The 21,197-nt window shown below is 36.2% G+C and overlaps 1 protein-coding gene across 3 annotated transcripts in view; it reads left to right on the top strand.

The window, feature by feature from the left end:
- Window positions 1–21,197, top strand: part of ARMC8 (armadillo repeat containing 8) — a 100,038-nt gene that overhangs the window by 24,590 nt on the left and 54,251 nt on the right. For all 3 annotated transcript variants that reach the window (XM_045199670.3, XM_045199669.3, XM_024566146.4), the window contains 5 exons: window positions 9,201–9,272; window positions 10,655–10,797; window positions 10,900–10,997; window positions 15,372–15,464; window positions 20,554–20,634. In XM_045199670.3, the coding sequence (XP_045055605.1) occupies window positions 9,205–9,272; window positions 10,655–10,797; window positions 10,900–10,997; window positions 15,372–15,464; window positions 20,554–20,634 (483 nt within the window). In that variant the 5' untranslated portion in view covers window positions 9,201–9,204. The remainder of the gene's footprint in view (window positions 1–9,200; window positions 9,273–10,654; window positions 10,798–10,899; window positions 10,998–15,371; window positions 15,465–20,553; window positions 20,635–21,197) is intronic.

Raw genomic sequence — 21,197 nt, 5'->3', positions numbered from 1 at the left:
AAAATTGATAAAATATCAAGTAACGCATATAAATTGGAAAGAGTGAATTCTAACAACCATTTAAAGTGTAGTTTTCTAGCCGTAGTGCTTCTTAAAAACGTATCAAGTTTCAGACATTTAGCTGTCAGCTAAGACAGATAAGAAAGGCTTTTTGTGAAGGGGTGGTGGAGTGGAAAGAATATGGAGTTGGACAACATATACTGTTGAATTCCTGGTTCTGACATTTTGTGGTGGAGTCTTTACTGTCTGTGTGCTTAGGCAAGTTACTTAATTTCCTCCAGCCTTAACCTCATCATCTGTAAAGAGAGAGTAATACTGCCCAGCTTGCCAAATTGTTGGAATAATTAAGCCAGACATACAAAATTCAGTACCTGGTATGTTGTGGATACTACGAATTAGCACTTAAGCAGTTGGTCAGTATTGGCCCCAATTTAAAACAATTTCAAAAATTAGATGATTCTCCTCAAAGAAGAGGAAAGAAAATGCAAATAAAAAATATCAGACATAAAACAATTCAAACTGAAGGAGAAGAGGGAGAAGGGCTAGACTTCTTGATTCAGAGAAGACAATGCGAGTGATAACACATTCTGGCAAACGGCATTGCTGCTTACAGTACTAAAATCGGTTTATAGTTTTAAAGAGACAGATCACCCAGAATCATTCTACTTTATGTCAGAATAGAGCTGGCCTTACAGGGCTATGTGTAGTGTGTTTTGATAAACCTTTCTTTTTCTCAGAAATATTTATTGTTTCTGACTTAATAATTCTTTCCTGAATTTTGGAACTGTCTGAAAATTAATTTATATACAGGTTCCAGCACAAATAATGCCTCCTTTTTTATTACAAAATCTTTTATTACAAAATCATAAGCAAGTAATTCTGTAACATAACAATATCACACTCAAGCAATCCATATGACATTTTAGGTGAAATGTTCAAATTAAAGCTATAAATTATTACACCCATATTAATTATCCTACCAAACACACTCAAGCAGGTGTTACTTCTGCTGGACCCGGTAGAGTCAAGAGAATAAGTGACTTATATTTTTATTTTTAAGTAATCTTGTCTAATATTGGAATAATACAATGTTGATAGAGGAAAGGGGGAATCAAAATGAGGTTTAGGAAGAGAGAATTGACCAGTTTTTTTCCTTTTTATGCACACTACACAGACACTGTTGAGTCAACCAGAGACCATTACTAGACCGAAATAGGTAGGTAGAAGGGAGGTGGCCACAGAGTGTAAACAACCACGGGTGGCCTACTAAATTTAGGGAAGGAAAAGACAGAGACTGAAGTAATAGGCTTTGAATCCAGAATATCCCATTGGAAAGATATAAAAGAATTGACAATTAGCTTTAGCAAGACAACAAGAGTTTTTATTATTTTTATAGCTATATTGAACTGATTTTTCCCAATAAAATTGTGAACATATAAAACATACTAGCAGGAAAAACAAAAATGGAAGAAGTTAAAGGTGAATAGTGGGTTTTCATTATGGTCTATAACTAATCTGCTCAGCTGAGTTACAGGCATATAGCCTTAACTGAAAATATAGGGAACTTTTTTGTAGACAACATCACAAAAGGACCATTTTACCTACTCAGTGAGTAGGTAATAGAACCAGAAACAGAAGATTAGACCAGATCTCTGTGGTAAACTCAGGCAGCCAGTTGTGGACACTGTAGAATTATTCTGTAGTTTTCACCACCTGGCCATTTCTCAAAAGTGTCTTCTGAAGTATATTTTATTGTACTGATCAAATCAGGTTATTTTAGTAACCTTTCCCGGAAATTATGTACCTCTGGTTTCAGTATGATACAGGGAGGTTCCATTTTCTTACATGAGGCGAAGATATGAGCTCCCATAAAATTAAGCCTTTGGTTTTTAAGAAATTTTAAATTAAAGGGTAAGTTTTAGAATAATTCAAAACAAATATCCTCATAAAAAATAAATACATATGTATTTATATATATTTATTCCCTTAATACTTTTTAATCAGTTACTTTTAAAAAGTGTTGTAGGTAAACATAAACAAAGATGACTTTAATACCAAATGAAATGGAGTGATTCTAAGTCTTGTTTAAAACCGTGTATTCTGAGACAATTCAGTCAGAGAATTATGATTTAAAGGCTGGCAAGATTCTTCAGAAATTACTAGATCAGATTGACATAGTTTTTACGTATAGTTAGATAAGCTGTTTGTATATGTGGAATTAACTTTGATATATAGAATATCTGTATATTTGTAAATGTGCATATATCTTTTCATATTTCTAAATCACTTAACTATATATAATATGTAATTATGTATAACACACTATGTATATATAATATATATATAGCCATATTATTCCACAGTGCTCTAACACATTTTTGATGTTCTTTGGAATGATTACATGGATTCAAATTATTATTATTTTGGCATTTTTTATGCAATTATTAAATGTCACTCGTTGGAGAATATCAGGTGCTTTATAATCTTATATTGATAAAATAAACAGTGAAATACAATAACTCCTAATTTCTGAGCAGGTATTTATACAAATTGCAACTGTATCTGACACTACATACATTCCAAAAATCTGTACCATAGGGTAATTTGTTTATAAGAATGAACTAAATTACTGCCAATTCTCAGTTCTGTTTAATTTATACATATAGTAGGTGCACAATAAATGGCCGAGTTGAGTTGAAGTTCACTATAAATTTCTCAAGTGTCTCTTGGATTAAAGCCTTATGTTAAGCATGACTTTAGTTATTTTTGATCATCTGTTTACTTATTTTTGATGACCTATTGATCATCATTATCAAGTTCTTTTAAAATTGGCAATTCACATATAGAAATAGTAACTTTTATTGGAATATGACTATATCTCATTTCCTAACCATGCTTGATAATAGAAAACTTACTGTACTTGGATGTTTGGATATTATATATATTCTCCAAAAATAACATTATAATAATTATAATTAAAGAGACAGAGCAGTGACTGTGTTTGTAATTTGTCAGGTCCTAATAATTTAGTAAGTTGTTTATTTACCACATTGCCTTATTCTAGCTAGTCACAAATAGGTATTTTTTCCTTGTTTGATGGATGTCCTAATGAACAGTGAGTTTTCATTAGTAGGTCAGACTGTATTTATACTTAGATGGTAGTTTTCAGTATCCAGTGTATTTTTTGGCTACTTGACACCTATTAGACCAAGAGTGAATGTACAATATTCCAAATAAGAGCTTCTTCAAGTAAGCCAAAAATAATGCTGATTCAAAGTGAAGGTGACGAAATGGATCTTTTAGCTACAGGTTCCCATCTTCAATAATTTTGTTTTTAGATAATAGTATATATTCATGTAAAATTTACTCTATTTTGATTGTTTAGGAATAAATATCCTTATACCTGATTGACTGAAACTATGTTTCTCCTGCAGATCTACATCTTAATTATTTTCTTACTTTTGCTACTGTTTTAATGGCACTGTGCAATGTTTACTTTCTTGGTTTTGATCACCATCATTATACTCTTAATTTAGACATATGCTATTGTAGGCACTGTATATATTGTTTCGATATCTGAATCCTTTCTTTTCACCATGCTTAATCTCTCTCAGAGCAATGAAAGGTTAGCTTCCATGTAAAATTAGGTGCCTCTTGAGTTCCTATACAAGGGGAAACCGCCCCCAAAATGGAATTTATTTACTAAAAATTGTGAATTTATTCTTACATGTTTAAACTTCAGTCACCTTCAAAGTACTCTCCACTTGATGCAGTATACCTATTGAGATGTTTCCATTGCTCAAAGCAGTTTTTCAACTTGTCGATTTTGATGCCTTTTAGTGCTTCTGCTGTTTTTTGTTTCACCTCCTCTTCCACATCAGCAAAATGTTTCCCTTTGAGGACTTTTTTCATCAAGTGAAACAAAAACAGTCACTCAGGGTGAGACTGGGTGAATAGGGAGGGTGGGATACAGGGGTTATGCCATGTTTTGGTCAAAAACTGCTGAACACTCAGTGCACTGTGGGCAAGTGTGCTCGTAAATCCCCATCATGAAATATGAAAATTTGTTGAGAGAATCTTCAAAAAAAAAAATTTACTGAAGCCGAATGCAGCCTCTCACAACAACGCCAGCTGGCACACTGATACAGATGAGTTCCTGGAGCACTCATCTGGCAGTGGAAGCTAGTACTACAAGGGGTCCTCCCTCCAGCAGATAACTCTGGTTTTGGGGGGGGATCCCCCTCAGATTAGTGGGCAAATTTAAGATTATAGCCAGATTTTAGCTTAAAAAAATGTTCCCTAACACATGCATGTCTCCTCTTTTCCAGTCCTCAAAGAATGGGATATCACCAAGGCTTACTTTTTAGTATTTCTATCTGGATATTCTTATCTCACCTCAGAGATAATTCAGTGTGTCCAAAATTAAGAGAGATCCTTGTCTTGCCAAGGGATTTATTCTCCAAACTTTCTAGTGTTCTCTGCACCCAGACTTGAAGTACTCACTCAAGATATGTCACATAACATTTTCTGCACCTTCAACTCACCTTGTTAAATGCTTCCTCAAACGTCCTTTGTATTAATGATTCCTGTGGTTGCTACCCTAACCAGTGTGTCACAGAACCAGATACCTGGTAGACTAATTCCTTCAACAAACATTTGATGAGTGCCTACCAGGTGCTAGGCATCATGCTAGTGTGGGAATTTATAAGGATGAATAATGTACTCACTGCTCTGGAGGATCCAAAAGTCTAAAGGAGGAGACAGATAGCTAAAGAGACAGCCCACCATAGTTTGATTAGTGAATGTTATGATAATGATAAGTGCAGGGAGTCTTAGGACCACAAAGGAAGGGCATTAGCCATTGTTTCTTGATTTTAGTATTATCTGCATTCTAATCCATTCCACATTCAGCTTATCTTCCTTAGTTACTGCTTTCTTCATGCTTGTTTTCTGATCAAAAACATGATTGTTCCTTAATCTACCTCCCTTTAGTTTGTCTGTTCTCCCTATGTTTTCTAATATTATGTCCCCTTTATCTTAAAGGGGACACTTTTCAACCCAGGCGCCTGGTATGGCCCCAGAAATATGCCATTTTTACTTTCAGTATGATCTTCTATGAATGGCTTTTCTTTTTGCTTTCCCCATCCATTTGTCCAAATCGTTGCCATTTTCTTAGGTTCCTCTTAGTTCTCACCATTGTCTCAAAACTTGTTAAGCTTGTCCTTTTCATATACTTTCCTCAGCCCTATAAGCACTCAATTTATAATATAGCCTTACATTGTTAGTATTATTTTGGTCTCTCCAAGGAAACTGTAAACTCTTTAGATCAGGCATCCCATTATATGATGCTTTTGTATCCTTCATAGAGGTTAGCACATGGTGAGCTCAAAACTAATTGTTGAATTTCAGTAGTGTATAAGTAGGGCATTTCCCCCCAACATTAAAAGGTGGTAGACATGAGATTATATTTCTTTGATTTAGTGGGAAAAGTATGTCTTTTACTGAAAGTTAGAAATACTCTTTATTTTGTATAAAAATGTAAAATTGAAATGCAGGAAGAAAAAGGGAAAGCTATTTCCTGACTTCTTTTGTTTTATTTTTCTTTTGATTAGATTGTTCTAAATGCTTGATATACCAGAGGCAATGGAAATAATACTTGGTATAAAAAATATGGGTTGAGATCGGCTCTCTCATTTAATGTGGAACTCTGAGAAAAGCCCCAAAGCTGAGTCTAACTTCCTCATCTGTAAAGTGTAATCTTACTCAAGGTTGTGATGAATATTAAATAAAATAATTTACTCTATTTTGAATATATATGGAATGCTCTATAAACTTCAAAGCAGTATATAAATCTTGCATAGTTTAGCTGTGCTTCCATCTTGGATAATAGTTGTGAATTTGCATTTTACAAAAATACGGATTTCTGTATGTCACATTTTATGATCTACTGATAGTAACGTCTCTGATAGTTCCAGGTCAGGCTGGCTTTGTTGCCTCTCAAGACAGATTTCTATCCTAACGAAGTAATGAGTGTGCTATGATAGAGGGCACCGGGGAGGGACACCTAACCCAGACCTGGGAGTTGTTGGGGCCTGCTTCTAGGAGGAAGAGCCATGACATCAATGTGCAGCCCTGAAAAATGAGTAGTTAGCCTGGGAAGGGTATAAAGGTATGAGGGAGGGGTTAAGGAGATGAGAGAATAGCTATAATCTGGTAACAAGAACCTGCATCTGGTTGGCTCTGAAATGAAATCCTATACTGAACTTAGAACTGCTATTGATGGGTATATGTGATAATTATCATCTTTTTTGATTTTAACTCTTTTCCAGAAATGATCTTATAGTATCCCTTTATCCTAGTAGCAGAATAGAATTTATTTGCTGGGCATTAACATCTCTTCTTCCTTACTTATCATAGACATATTTTACTTATTAGAGCCAGGGCAAGAATTGCTTTCTTTAGACATTGGTCCATCTTATTAGTTGTGTTCTCTTTAGTCTAGATTTACTCTGTACCTACCAGCTGGCTCCTTCATGTCTTTTTTGCAAACTATTAAGAGAACTGGACAATTGGTCTTGGAAGGGTTATTGTTTGCTTTTATCTATAAAAACATTTACTCTGACATGGTGTCAGATATTTAAGATATGTTTACATGGTGGGAATACCTCATTTCTGCTTAGGTTAGCAAGAATGGGGGGAAATCTGGGGAAATGTTGTGGTTGGGAGTTCCAGAATAGAGAGAGCATCCAGAATGGAACCTGGCACAAAAGAGACGCTCGATAGATAGCTGCTGGCCAAGTGGATGTGCTGCACTGGTATAGGCAGGACATATTAAGGGAAGGGAATAAGACGAGAGTAAGTGGCGAACTGCTGGGTTGGGGTCTATAAGCTGATGGTTGCAAAGAAAGTCTCTGTTCGGAGGCAGGAGCCTAGATGTACAGTCTGCCACACCTATGCTTTGCTAAATGAGGCTTTGACATCACGTAATTTTAAAATCATGAATAAGAACTTAGTAAAAACCTTGGTAGGTTCATTCAGTTTAATACCCATAAACAAAAAATACTCCTACTATCCCCTGTGAACCATATGGAAGATCTGATGAATAGTTTACAGAGAGAGATCAGGCCGTGAAAAATAGCCCTACCCTCCGGCACCGAGCTAACGGGAGAAGACTAGGCAGGCGTGCAGTGTTTGCCTCAAGACTTGTGCAAACGCTCTTCCAAACTTGTAAGGAGAATAAGCTTTCAGCAGAGCACTGTGCCATAGTAGTGTTTTTCTGCAATAATCTAAGAAGGTAATTGAGGAGAAGGATATAATTACTACCAGGGCTTTTGATGCCAACGAATTTCGTTGGTTTTATAAATACATAGTGACTGTAACAATTACTTGTTGATTTTTTTAAATTAACTTTTTCTCCCTCTGTTTCCTACTCTGCTTTTTATAGGTCATGGTTTGCCAACTATAGAACTCTTTTAGGATTCTCATGTTCAATGTTCGCAAAAAAAAATCTTACATATTGTAGAGTTCTGCCACCTCAAAGAGGAGAAGTCAAAAAAAGATGTTGGTCAAGTATCTAGGGGAGCTTAGTTTGGGTTAGAAAGACATGAATGAGTTAAGAACTTTGAGGCTCTATAACAATGGGCTTGTGCTATCAGACCTAACTTCTCCTTATAAATATTTTGTAACATGCCCTATAGTATGTTGAAGTTAAATCCATAATAATATAACCTACTCACATACATAACTCTAAAAATAATGCCTTCCCTACTTGTAATAGTAAGGAAAATTTAAAAAGAAGGTAATTTATAATGTTTCAATATATAGATGCTTAGGTGTGACTATATTAGAAAACTTAACGAAGTAGTGTAAATGCAGGGGCCACAGATGTGGGCTGATGGAGGCTTGTGGTACTGATGACTCATGATCCAGGAGTGCCGCTGTGCTAGTGAGCTGACTTTCCAAAATGTAGCGACTCTTAACAAGGAGTATACACTGCCTTTTATTTACAGGGCAGGTGCAGTACTGAAAATTAGAATTTTTTAAAACACTGAAAAATATGCTTTCTATTTGTAAGACTATGACCAGAAATTTCCAGACACCTCATAAACTTTCGAAATGTCTCTAGGGGGCTGTATGCCCTCTTTCCCACTTTGAGAACCACTGCTATGGAGATCACATAATGTTCCAGTTTTTTATATTAAGATAGGACTACTGACCGATCAGGGTATTTAAAAAAATTATTGAATGTATTGTTTTTTATTAAACATTTTATTAGTAGTACTAGGTTTATTTTGAGTTATTTTTTCCCCCACCTGTCCTTTGAAACCAACCAGGTTTGTGAACCATTTGGTCATTGATAGAGATACTCTATTAACAAAGTTTTATTCCTGATCAAGTAAAGATCCGAGTGTAGCTGGGGAAAAATTACTGCTGAATATGAAAGAAATATCAAAGGATTTTTTAAAAATTTAAATCTCCTTAAAAGACAGTTGGCTGCTTAAGCAAGCATAGTAACAATATATTATGTTGTTTCTAATTAATTTAAAAATAAAATGTGTAACAGTAGCAGCACAAAGAATGGATGGGGAAATGAAAGTATTATACTTGCAATACTCTTACAATACCTATGAAACAGGGATGATATCCCTTGAAGATTGTTGAAACACGCACATTGTAGATTGTAAGGCAAACACTAAAAAACCCCCAAAAGGTACAGCTAATAAAACAATAAAGGAGATAAAATAGAATCATAAGAAATACTCAGTTCATAAGAAGTCACAAAAAAGAGTGAACAAAGTCATTCTCCTTGAAACAAGGTCAGATACGTTCTGTGGGCTGGTTGCTTTTACTTTGTACTCCCAGATCTGTGAGTGAAAATGTGGTCTATATTTCTTTATATTTAAAAGTTCAGTGGCCTTTTTTAAAAACTCAGTTTTGTTTTGTTTTCATTGGGAGTCTTTTGCCCAGTACTCAGGATATCTCCCATGTCCCCCACTCCACTACCTGCTTTACAGTCCTCAGGTTCACTCCCTTCTCTTTGGCGTTCCAGGGGGAAAAGGGTCAATGCTTTGACTTTGTCACTGACTTCTGTACTTGCCGATCCCAGATGTTACATAATAAAGATAAAGGGGAATGATAGATCTTTGATTTTTTTTGTGACATCTCAACATACCTTACCTTTTCTCTTCCCCTGAATTCAGAGACATGAAAAATGCTGTAATTGGAAACAACAAGCAGAAAGCCAACCTCATTGTTTTAGGAGCTGTTCCAAGGTATGTTTGATATCATTTCCTTTTCTGCTGTTGATACTGATTCTAATGTATTTCTCATTCTCAACCATAGAATGATCTTTTTCCTGTATTGCCTATCCTATTTTTGGAAAGCCTCAAATTTCTTGAGTTTCATGAAGCATTTGTAAGAAACAAAACAAGTCAAAGTACCAGAGAATGGACTATGAAGTGACTGTGTGAATGCCTTGTTGAAATTCAAGATCATTGACCCTGCAATAAAAGAATGTGTCACACCAGCCTAATTCATTCTTCCCTGTCTACTCAGAGCCCTGGCAGTTTTTGTATGATTGGGTAACAATTTCTCAGGTTTCTCAAAATCTTTTTGTAACTTAAAAGAGAGACAGAGAGAGAGGGAGACTTGGTTGGTTTTTTTGTTCCGTTTTTCTTTATTTGATTTCTAATAAAATTTGCTGTTTTTTCAGTTAACAGAAAGTTTTATTTCTTCTGATGACCTAATAAGCTTCCTTTTGGTGGATAATGACAGTTGTAGAACTTTCTATTTGCCTTTGCTCCACAGAACTAAGCTTTATGTGCAGTTGCTATAAGTTTTCACTGAGAATCTTTAAATATTTTGGGGGGTTTTTCAGTTCTTTTTTATCTTTTGATATGGGATTAATGGTTGTATTGTTTTTATCATAACCAACTTCAAATATATACTTTGGTAACCATGAAGCAGTCAGTAGCCTTTTTTAGGGAATTAGTGTTCATTATATAAATATGCTTTAGGGAGCATGAGAGTTCTGTCTTAGAATAAGAGAGGTAGTCATAAGCGGTAGATGATTAGGGTTAGGAGAGTAGTTATTTGTCAGGCTGTGCTGGAATGGAAATGCGAGGACCACCTGAATCCCCAAATGGGAAAATTGGAGATGGAAGAGAGCTTTCCTTGCTTGAAGAGCGGCACAAGGACTCTGACTAGTCCCTCTAGACTGGATCTCTGTGATCTGTGAGCTATAGCTCTGGTTATTTAAGGTCCATTTCTAGTCTGAATGGAAGACCCAGCAGCACTTGGCATTGGTTGTCTTCATATTCCGAAGTAGCAGATAACATGGACTTGTGATATTGCTGTTTCTACAGAGGCCACTTTGGACAACTTTCAGATTTATAGTTCTGATAAACTCTTGAGAACATATGATAGTTCTTTTTGCTCAAAATGAAGAAAAATCTCTTCTAGGTTTTTCCCAGATGTTTCTTTATTAAATTAGCAGCTGATAAAACAAATGACCATTTCCTACCTTTTATAAACTTATCAACTGTATTTTTAGTATGTACAATGTATCGGTAGCCTTTTTCTGTCACATTACTTTCAGCTAATTCACTTTTTAAGTTTTTTAGTCTCTTCTGTTTATCAAGTTCATTCTTTTTAGATTGTTGTACTTGCTTCAGCAAGAAACCTCAAGTACAGAGCTGAAAACTGAATGTGCAGTGGTATTGGGAAGTCTTGCTATGGGTACTGAAAACAATGTCAAGTCTCTACTAGATTGCCATATTATCCCTGCCTTACTGCAAGGTATGTAGGGCGGTCATTTTTATACAAGTAAAACTTAGAATCAGTTTGCAGTTTTAGATACGGGTTGAAAAGATGAGTCTCAAATCTGTTTTCTATTAATAGGACTATTGTCCCCAGACCTGAAGTTCATTGAAGCTTGCCTCCGATGCCTGCGCACCATCTTCACCAGTCCTGTCACTCCAGAGGAGTTACTGTATACAGTGAGTTCCAGTTGTTTCTGAATCATCTGTTACATTTCACTAACATCTTACTTCTCATTTACTTAGCATCTCAAGACTCAACTGTGTTATGTTATAAAAAAAATCTAAAGAAGTACTTGAGTTCTTGCTCATTTACAAATGTCAAATGATCTAGGCTTTGTGAAGAAGTGAAAGATAGTCTCAGAACTTGAAGAATTTACAAGCTTTCTTTTTTTTTAAAAAAAAAAGACCCATTTTGATCTCTTAATATATACAAGTTAAGACAATTTATTTAATATTAAATGAGTGATAGAGAGTTCTGTTCACTCTAGGCTAAATCCAGGAGAGAAAACTTTATAGAGAAGCTAGAATTTGACCTGGGTCTTAAATAATGGATAAGATTAAGAGAGTAAAGAGGCCAGTCTAAGAGAGATCTGTGTAAGAGAATATGCGGGATTGTGGGCAGGATAGTCTAATGCAGGAAGGGCATGAGTATTAGCATCAGTTGGAGAGATGAAGCAGAATCAGTTTGCCAGAGGCTTACTTGCAAGGCTAGAATCACATGTGAGAGAATCCAGAGATCTTTGGAATCATTCAGTAGGTTTCATAAATCTCAGGGTTTATTGGGGGGAGAGTGTTTTTTATCTGTTGATAACTTGGGGCTTTCTTAATGAAAATTATCCAGACCAATATTTTTCAAATACTCTTATCCACAGTCCACAGTAAGAAATATATTTTCCTTTGCCACTCTGTGCATATTGTGAATTTGGGTGTGAGACAGAGTGAGAATGTAAGTGAGAATCCTGAGGTAGTCTTCACAAAACAATTCGATAATTGTGATGCCCTCCGATTTCTGTTATATCCTTTTTCATTTTTAAAAAATGCTGGTTGTGATTCTCTGAGCTAACACAAAGAATCAGAATGTCATATCAGACACATATGAATCAGAGATCTTGTCCAGAATCATGCTTTACAAATATTTCAAGAACATAAAGAATCAAGAGGCAGAGGGAAACAATCAGGAAGAGGGGACACGGCACGTGGCTTCATAATCCGTGATTCCCACATCAGACACATGTTCCTCTGGCTGGTAATGATACATAAGTATTGTAAGGGAGGTTTGTGAGTCACCTCATACAGCAGGGAGGCTCTAAATGATGAAACATCATAATTTTTTACCTCAGGGATTTATGTGACATTCTTCAGGGAGCCATGCCTCATAAATCTGTAAATCTATTACTACAGTGGTTTTTAAACTGGAACATGCACCAGAATTGCCTGGAGGGCTTATTAAGCATAGATTGCTGGACCTTACCTGTAGAGTTTCTGATTCACTAAGTCTGGGGTGGAGCCTGAGAATTTGGATTTCTAACAAGTTTTCAGGTAGCTTAGATGCTGCTGGACTACTCTTTGAGAACCACTGGTACTGTAAGCAATCATAAATTGGAAACATTCTCCTCAAAGCATTCCACAGGACTTTCCTAGTAAATATCAGTTCGTCTTCCTAAGTTCCTATTGTCTTGTTTACAAAGAGGTTGAACAGCCCCTGGTCTTTACCCTAGAACAGGGTTTTCAGCCCATGTGCCGCAAGAGGCACATTGATGTGCCTCAAGAATTTTTAAAACATGCAATACCTGACTGTTTCATAGCGGAACTGACCTCTTCTTCCTTAGATTGTCAAATGAAAAAATGACAGCCAACACAACAGTAGCCATCTGGTGTGAATGAATCAAAATTATACCTATTTTTTGGGTGTGCTGTGGGATTTAGTGGTTAGTTTATGTGTGCCATGAGATGAAAAAGGTTGAAAATCACTCCCCTAGAAGTTTCCTCTAAACCCCCAACCCAATAATAGAGGGAGAAATTTACCCTGGCCAGCCGTTTTAACTGCTTCTTCCTCACACTCTAAACTGGTTTCATAACTTACTAACGAATCATGGTGCATAACTTGGAAGACTCTGGTTGACGCCAGCATAACTTTTTTACATAAGAAAAATTAAGACTCGGGGACATTGGTGACTTTCACGGTAAGGACATGTAAATTATGAAACATCTCAATTTTTTTTCCTTCCCTTTTTTTTTCTAGTTTTTTTTTTTTTAATCCTCGCTCAAGGATATATTTATTGATTTTAGAGCAAGAGGAGGGGGTGGGGGAGAGAATGAGTAAGAGAGAGAAACATTGATTGGTAGCCTCCCTTACACAGCCCAACTGGGGATCGAACCCGCAGCCTAGGTGTGTGCCCTGACCAGAGATCAAACCCACAACCTTTTGGTGCAGGGGCTGATGCTCCAGCCAACTGAGCAACCCTGCCAGAGCGAAGCATCTCAATTTTGTGCCTCAGAGACAATGGAGAATCCATGAAAAGTGTTGGGTAGAATAATGACAGAGTAGTGTTTTCAGTATAATTAACTGCCATCCGTGAGTTGGATAATGAAAAGGTCAGCTGCATAGTAACTCAGGCACTAAACTGAAGACAGCAGTTGAATTGGAAAAGGGCAGGATGTCTAGTTTGAAATTCCATTTATCCAATGGGCAAATTATAACTGTTCTTTTCCTGTTTACTCATAAACTGCAGATATATAACAAAATGGGCAGAAAGTGGGCCAGGTGTGAAGAATGGGATAGGGATTGTTGTAACAGGGAAACTGAGAGGTAAGAGAGCAATGGGGGAAAGGAAGGAGGTGAAACTGGTTTTAGGAGCCTAATAGAAGCTTTTTTTTATCTTCCTCTTGATTGCCAGATCTATCTTAGCTGTTACCTACATCCCCATCTTCTACTTCCAGCCCCCATATTCTCTCTTCCTTTTCTTTCTTTCTTTAAAAAGATTTATTTATTTTTAGAGAGGGGGACAGGAGGGAGAAAGACAGGGAGAGAAACACTGATGTGCGAGAGAATTATCGTTCGATTGCCTCTTGCACAGCCCCAACCAGGGACCTGGCTCATAATGCAGCCATGTGCCCTGATGGGGAATTGAACTGGTGACTTCTCGGTTCATGGGGTGAGGTCCAACCCACTGAGCCACACCAGTCAGGGCACTCTTTCTCTTCTTTCTGTGCATTTAGTACCTGACTTTCTTTGAGGTTTTCTAAGTTTTTCTTTGTTTTTAAACTGCTTGTGTCAACACAGAGGATTATACTAACAAGGGGGAAGATTCTGCTTGGGAATCAACAGCCTTCTCTTTTTCTACTTAGTTTTTATATATCTTGGACATTCTTTTCTTTCTCAGAGAAACCCCAAATCTTGTTCATCCCAACAGTGTTATTCTCTTAAGTTTCCGTCCTTGCCGTCTGTTTTCTTTTATTTATTTTTTTAATATTTTATTTATTTACTTTTAGAGGGGAAAGGAGGGAGAAAGAGAGGGGAAACATCAATGTGTGGTTGCCTCTCGAGCACTCCCTGCTGAGGATCTGGCCTGCAACCCAGGCATGTGCCCAAGACTGGGAATCAAACCAGCTACCCTTTGGTTCGCAGGCCAGCACTCTGTCCACTGAGCCACACCAGCCAGGGCTGACTTCTCTTTTCTTTTGTCAAAGTATAGTCTATGGACCAGCCACATTGGCCTCATTTGGGAGCTAGTTATAATTCATGGTCTTAGGTCCTACCCCAAACCTGCAGAGTCATAATGTGCACACAAAAAATATCTTCCTGGAATTTGCATGCACATTCATACTTGAGAAACATAGCTCTAGGACTCTTGACGGCATTGGTAAGGATGCTTGAGTGTAGTCTCCTTTCCATCTCTGGTTCATTTCAAATCTCCTTTCAACTTTCTATTTCTTTTGCATTCTGAGAAAAGAAAAAGGATTCTTAAGAAACTTGCAGCAGGTTGGGTAGATTCCTCTTTTCTTCTGTACATCATGTATGTTAATTGTCAACAGTAGGTAGAGTGTATGCTATAAGGGAGAAGTTGCTATCGTGAAGATTGAAATTAGCTAACTGTAATCATTATGAGAGATTGTTACTGATCACTGATACTTACCATAAAGTCTCAGAGATCATAATTGCCAAGTTTTATTTTTATGCACTACTTCCTCCCTAGAAGCTATCTATTATTATATATCTTACTAGTTATCTCACATTTGGTTTCAGAACAGATTTCTGTCAAGTCTTACTAAAATGATTTTGTTTTATTGTGGGGATGTAGGCTATTTAGGGGAAAGAAATTGAGAATTTTCTGTTCTTCTCGAGGTTGAATATTAAAGCCCTTCTCCTTTTTCTTTGCCCACACAATTTTGATGGCCTTGTTGCTTTTGTTTTCCCGTGTTCCTTAAGCAGACTTGATTTACTGTCATTAGAGGCTTGCACAGTACAGTATTAAGAGGAACTAGTGTGTTAGATGTACTCTCCAGTATCTAAGTTCCTTGTTGCTGTGCTCTTCTTCCCTTCAACTCCAGGATGCTACGGTGATACCACACCTCATGGCACTGCTTAGCAGGTCCCGCTACACGCAGGAGTACATCTGTCAGATCTTCTCGCACTGCTGTAAAGTAAGAACTGGAATAAATATTCTCTGTGATGTAAAACTTTATATGCCTTCAGGAGATGTGCCGCCTTTGTGTATCCTGTCAGAGATAATCTGTACATATAAGCAGACCTATGTATGTATCTCCTTCCTCCTTTTTTGACATAAAGTAGACCATACATACTTTCTGCACCTTGCATTTTTTACTTAACATATTTTGAAGGCTATTGCGTATCAGTACATAAGGAGCTCCCTCATTCATTTTTTATAAATAGCCATATAATATTTTACTGTATAGATGTACAATAATTTATTTAACCAGTCCTCCACTGTTGGACATTTAGCTTGTTTCCTGTCTCATATTATTACAAAACAATGCCTCGTATGTAAGATATTTTATAAGAAATGGAATTGTTGAGTCAAAGAGTGTGTGCATTTGTAACTTTACCATGTGTTGTCTTGTACAGAGGTTGTACCATTTTATACTCCTACCAGCAGTGCGTGAGGGTTTCCCTACCCCCTCAGTTTCCACATTGTTGGAAATTATTTTAAGTGATCTCATACAAGAACTGGGAGGTTCTTCTGCTCTTTGTTGAGGAAATTTCTGTTATTTAAAAGGGCCTGAACCCAACCTGAAGAGTGCTGTGAGGCTCTAAGGTGTATTCTGCTTCATAGTTTACACTTGTTATTCTTTTGCTAACAATGGGTGACTGTTTAAGATCTTTCATAATTTCTACACATTTGCTAACTTCTAACCAGATAGTTTATCATCTGAACATTCTGTAAGTTGTTCAAGACATTACTCACCTATCATTTAGAATCCAAATACAAAATGAGGAGTTCGAGGAACTATAAGAAAGGAGGGAAAGAGAAGTGAACACCTATATCCTAAACTAGGAATATCACAGATCACATTTAGAACAGTTTCCCAGGTAAATGAAAATTAAATAATTTTGTTCCAGAAAAATTATGTATTGATTATAATTTAAATGTTTAAACTGCTTTTCAAATCTTAGAGGAATATCACAGCCTACATAATTCTGTTTAAGGCATTTAGAATTTAAGATTTTTGTCAAAAATCTTTGAGGTTTCTCCTCGCAGGTTGCTCTGACTCACAGGACCAGGGATGTCAAATGATCCCTTAATCTTTTGCGTTGGGCAAAGAAAGGCTTTTAGAAAACATAATTTTTGTTGCAATTCATTTACTGAAAATGAGGTAAACTTAACAGGGTCTAGAATCTTCCAACAATGAAATGATGTCTTGTAGCCAGCACTGGCAGGTAGAAAAGGATGCATCATTAGAAATCTTTAAGCATCTACAACTGAGTGCTTGAGAACACAACATCTACTAGTTATAGCTACAGTAATCCCGAAAGGGCACTGAAAATTGGACCTGGATATATGTAACTACTACATGTCAAATTATGTTAAATTATGAGCAGTTTGAAAAATCCCATTCCTGAAGTTACCCAAATTGCTTTTAGAATTATTCATTAGAAACTTCTCACCACTTCTAGGTTTGCTCATCTGAAACTCATCAGTGCTGGTTTAGCTGAAATCATGGATAAAGGAATACCATTAAATCACAAGTTCTTGTGCTGGAGAGAAACTTATGCTGAGCAGGAATTTAGAGGCACCCTTATGCCACTAATAGAACTAAAGATAACAGAGAAATTCATCTTAACTCAGCTTGCTTTTAGCCTGATAGGAACATTTGCCACTGTAATTAAATGACCAAGTTCAAGTATTCTGAGATATAACTAGACCTCAGGAAACATTATAGCATTTATAAACCCAGTGACAATAGAAATAGCCTATAATACAATATTAATTTCTCTACTGAGATACTAACAATATGTGTCTTCGAAACAACTGATCTGATGATTTCTGTATTGTCATTATTATAAAAACATGTTATTTTCTCTTCAGTTTACATATAAGATTCATAATAGAGTTTTAAGACTCATTCACAAGTTTGCATGTACTGGTATCAATATTAAATAAATTTACATAGTTTGGGGAGAGGAGACAGAAAAAGAGGAAAGATTACTAAAGTGTTTGTGTGATAAGCTAATCATAATTATATCTTCGAAATTTTCTCTCCCTGATTTATTAAGAAGCAGAAAGGTCTAGTGATAATATTAAGTGGAGCTCTGACTTCTAAATTGTCACTTCTTAGGCAGTTACCCAAATTTCTGACACCTGTCTTTTGGAGTTTTAGATCATGAGGGCTTACGCACCTCATACCCTGTGAATGCTGCCTTCCTAACCCTAGGTTCACGCAGGTTGATTTGGAGAGACTAGAGAGACTTGCTAAGAATCAAACAACAGCTCCTCCTTTCTAGTTGCTGCAGCTGCTAATTCCTTCCTTGCAGTTGTTTTTGCACAATCCTGTGTAAGGCCACAGAGAGGAGGAAGATCTTTTGTAACAAATATTTGCTACAATCTTTGGGGCAAAGAATTTGAGGAATTAAAAAAGTACAGTTCATCTTGTTAGCAGTAGGGAACAGTTTTGTTCAGAGAATTGCATTGTGCTTGATCTTGTCATTTATAAACTTAACTCCATCAGTAAACATATTCCATGAGTGATCCAGCTCTCAGGGGGAAGGGAAGATGCTTGCACGTGGATATTCATTGGCATGATGTTTATAATAGTAAAAAACTGAAAACAATCTAAATGTCTCACTACAGAGTACTAAAGTATGGGGCATTCATGCAATGGAATGAGGCCAAAAAAAAGAAAAAGAAGGAAATGAGAAAGCTCTTTATGTACTGATATGAATGATCTCTGAGATATATTATAAAAAAATAAAAGAAAAGAAATAAAAGGTTTAGGGCAATATATATAATTTATATAGTAATGTATATATAAATACTTTATATATAATATACATAAACCTATATAGTATTGTACCATTTGAGTTAAAATGGGAAAAAAATATACTTACGTATTTGTGTGTGTATAAAATGTCTTGACAAATATAAAAAACATATTAATATTAAGTCATCTCAAAGCTGGGAAACAGATTGGCTAAATGCAGAGGTAGAAAAACAATGATGTGCAAGGGGCGGAGGCAACACCCTGCCTACTTAGCTATTCTTCAAGCACTGCCAGTATTTAAATTGGGATGTTAAAATTTATAAGGAAGGCAAAAAAATTTTAGTATTCTGACATGTCAGCCAAGACTAATTTAGGCTCATCTTCACAGTTTATACTAGTTACTTACTTGCTACTAGGTAAGAGAGAAATGGCTCAGATTCTTAAGAGACCCTTCTTTTCCTTGGTTCCCCCATTACAGTCTCCACCACTACCTTTCTGTTTTCTATTATTTTTTACTGTATTTTTTCCATTACCATTTATCCCCCCATACCTTACTCTTATCTCCATCCCTTCTCTCCTTCTGTAATCACCACACTATTATCCATGCTCATGAGTTTTTTCTTTCTTTTTTCTTATTCGCTCAATCCTTCCATCCCCTCTTTGCCCCCTCCCCAGAACTGTCAGCCTGCTCTCTCTGAGAGTCTGCCTTTATTTTGCTTCCACCACTGGCTTTATAATGAATCAGCGAGATTCTCCAGTTTCCAATGAGATAGTTCAAAGTAAAGCATTTAGAACAGTGCCCAGCACATAGCAAGTAAATAAGAAGTACCTATAATTATAATTGTAGATGCATGGATGAGAATGAGGTAGAAAGACAGAGCACACTTCCAGCCTGTGTCCTAAGAATGCCAGTATTTTCAGTTATAAGGGCAAGTTTGCACTATTAACTGAACGGAGGTATAGTGATAAATACATCAAGCAATTGTACTGTGGGAATTTATCCTCATTCCCTAACAATCTTCACCGAGATACAGCTTTAATAAAAGTCAACAAAACATTGCTTATTATAGTGAGACACTAGAAACTACCTAACATATGTAATTGAGGTTTGTCTGAGTAAACTGTGGATATCATATACTTATTAAAAATAAGAAATTAGAAGTTAGAAGTGTATAGAAATTAAGAGACAGATTGCTGAAGTTTTTTTTAAAACGACTCTTTTAATAGTATATAAAATATTTAGATGATTATTATTCACAAAATAGAATATGGCTGTTTTGTTATTCAGAAATATGAATGCTAATCTCACTTCAAATGATGGGTATTTTGGTCTAAAAAGGAAGGAGCACCTTACAGTAGTTGTTACTTGGCTGAATGGTGGGGTTGGAGAAATTGGTCTGAAAGCTTCTTCCAGAGTAGTATCTGGTTTCCTGTGTAAACCCAGACGCGTAGTCTCCCTTTCAGAGCTACGTTTTTCTTTTCTGAATAACGACAAGCATTACACACCACCCTTGTCCTGGCTTTAATTGATTTTTCATTATTTGGGTGGGTGGGTGGGTGGACCATAAAATTAGTGAATAAAAACTGAAGCAAATTCAAAGCCTTGCTTTAATCTTTAGCTTCTGCCACTTTAAAGACATTCAGTAAATTGATTAGTAGAAAACAGTTGATGAAAAATAAAATACCTGGATTTTTCTATTCTGTACCTATCTACCCTAAGAAGTGGTAATTTTAAGAAGAGAAATGAGATAGAAACAGAAACCAAAACACGTCCTTCACTTCTCAGTTATGGAGTATTGTGTTTCCCGCCATCCATTGCTCAAACTGCCTGATGTGTTGAGATTGGTTAGTCCCTGCTCCAGTTCCTCTTGCAATTATTTAGTTTTAGAAATCTCCTCACTAGTTCATCAGCCTTAAGTTGTAGGAATGACTACCACTGTGGGTGAGGGTGTGCCCGCGAAATGCAGAATTCATAGTTCTGTTGCCATGGTAGTATCTATTTTAGAATTGCAAAGGGCCTGTACCAGGATAGCTTCTGTGTCCCCTTCCTTCTTGGGAGGAGGGAAGGAGGCAATAATTTTACACAATTAGGATGAAGTAAGATATGGCAGCCCCTTGCAAGACTAAAAATAGTGTCTACCTTCCTTTTGGGGGAATGTGTTTATGCCAGAGAAGGAAGGGTAACTGAGAATTCTGCCTTGATTTGAATATGGTTTTCTACATGTAAGTAAATGTCTTATTGGAATGAATCATTGCTCTTTCTAATGTATTACTGTATTCTCTTTTCTTACAGGGTCCAGATCATCAAACAATTTTATTTAACCATGGTGCAGTTCAGAATGTTGCTCACCTACTAACCTCAGTATCTTACAAAGTAAGATGTTAAACATTATGTCCAGATTTTCATACTTTATTTGATATCTAGAATATTGCTGTAGAAAATTACATGTTTTATTCCTAGATAGATATTGTGATCAGTATTTCCTTTTTTTTTCAGTATATGGTTGTGGCATGAGTTGCTATTGATTTTCACTTGTGATCATTAATACTCTCTTCCAGTTACGTGTCTGTGCCAAAGCTGATACCTTGAAGTATATTGGAGCAATGGCTTGCTATGTCAGGAAAGACTTTGGATTTCATATTTGAGACCTTTATTTAGCCACAGCGACTCACTCAATCTTGTATAGCACATATGCATTATGTATATCAACCTAAAATATATTTTGTTTTGTACTTTTGAGTTAAAAAGTCAAGAGTTTCTAGATTTGTTAATTAAATTTTTTACTATCTCTTATATATAGGTAAATGTCATGATATATTGTCATTTAGCTAAAACTTTAGACATTTCATTATTGTTCAACTAGCAAATTATAGCAAATATTGGGACATTGTCCTTATTGTGTCACATTAGAGCTGGGTATAACCCAGAGTTTCCTG

The sequence above is a fragment of the Desmodus rotundus genome, chromosome 8 (assembly GCF_022682495.2).
Source record: "Desmodus rotundus isolate HL8 chromosome 8, HLdesRot8A.1, whole genome shotgun sequence".
NCBI classification, from domain to species: Eukaryota; Metazoa; Chordata; class Mammalia; order Chiroptera; family Phyllostomidae; genus Desmodus; species Desmodus rotundus.
The sequence above is the reverse complement of the archived record's forward strand: the minus strand, read 5'-3'. Positions and strand labels throughout refer to the sequence as shown.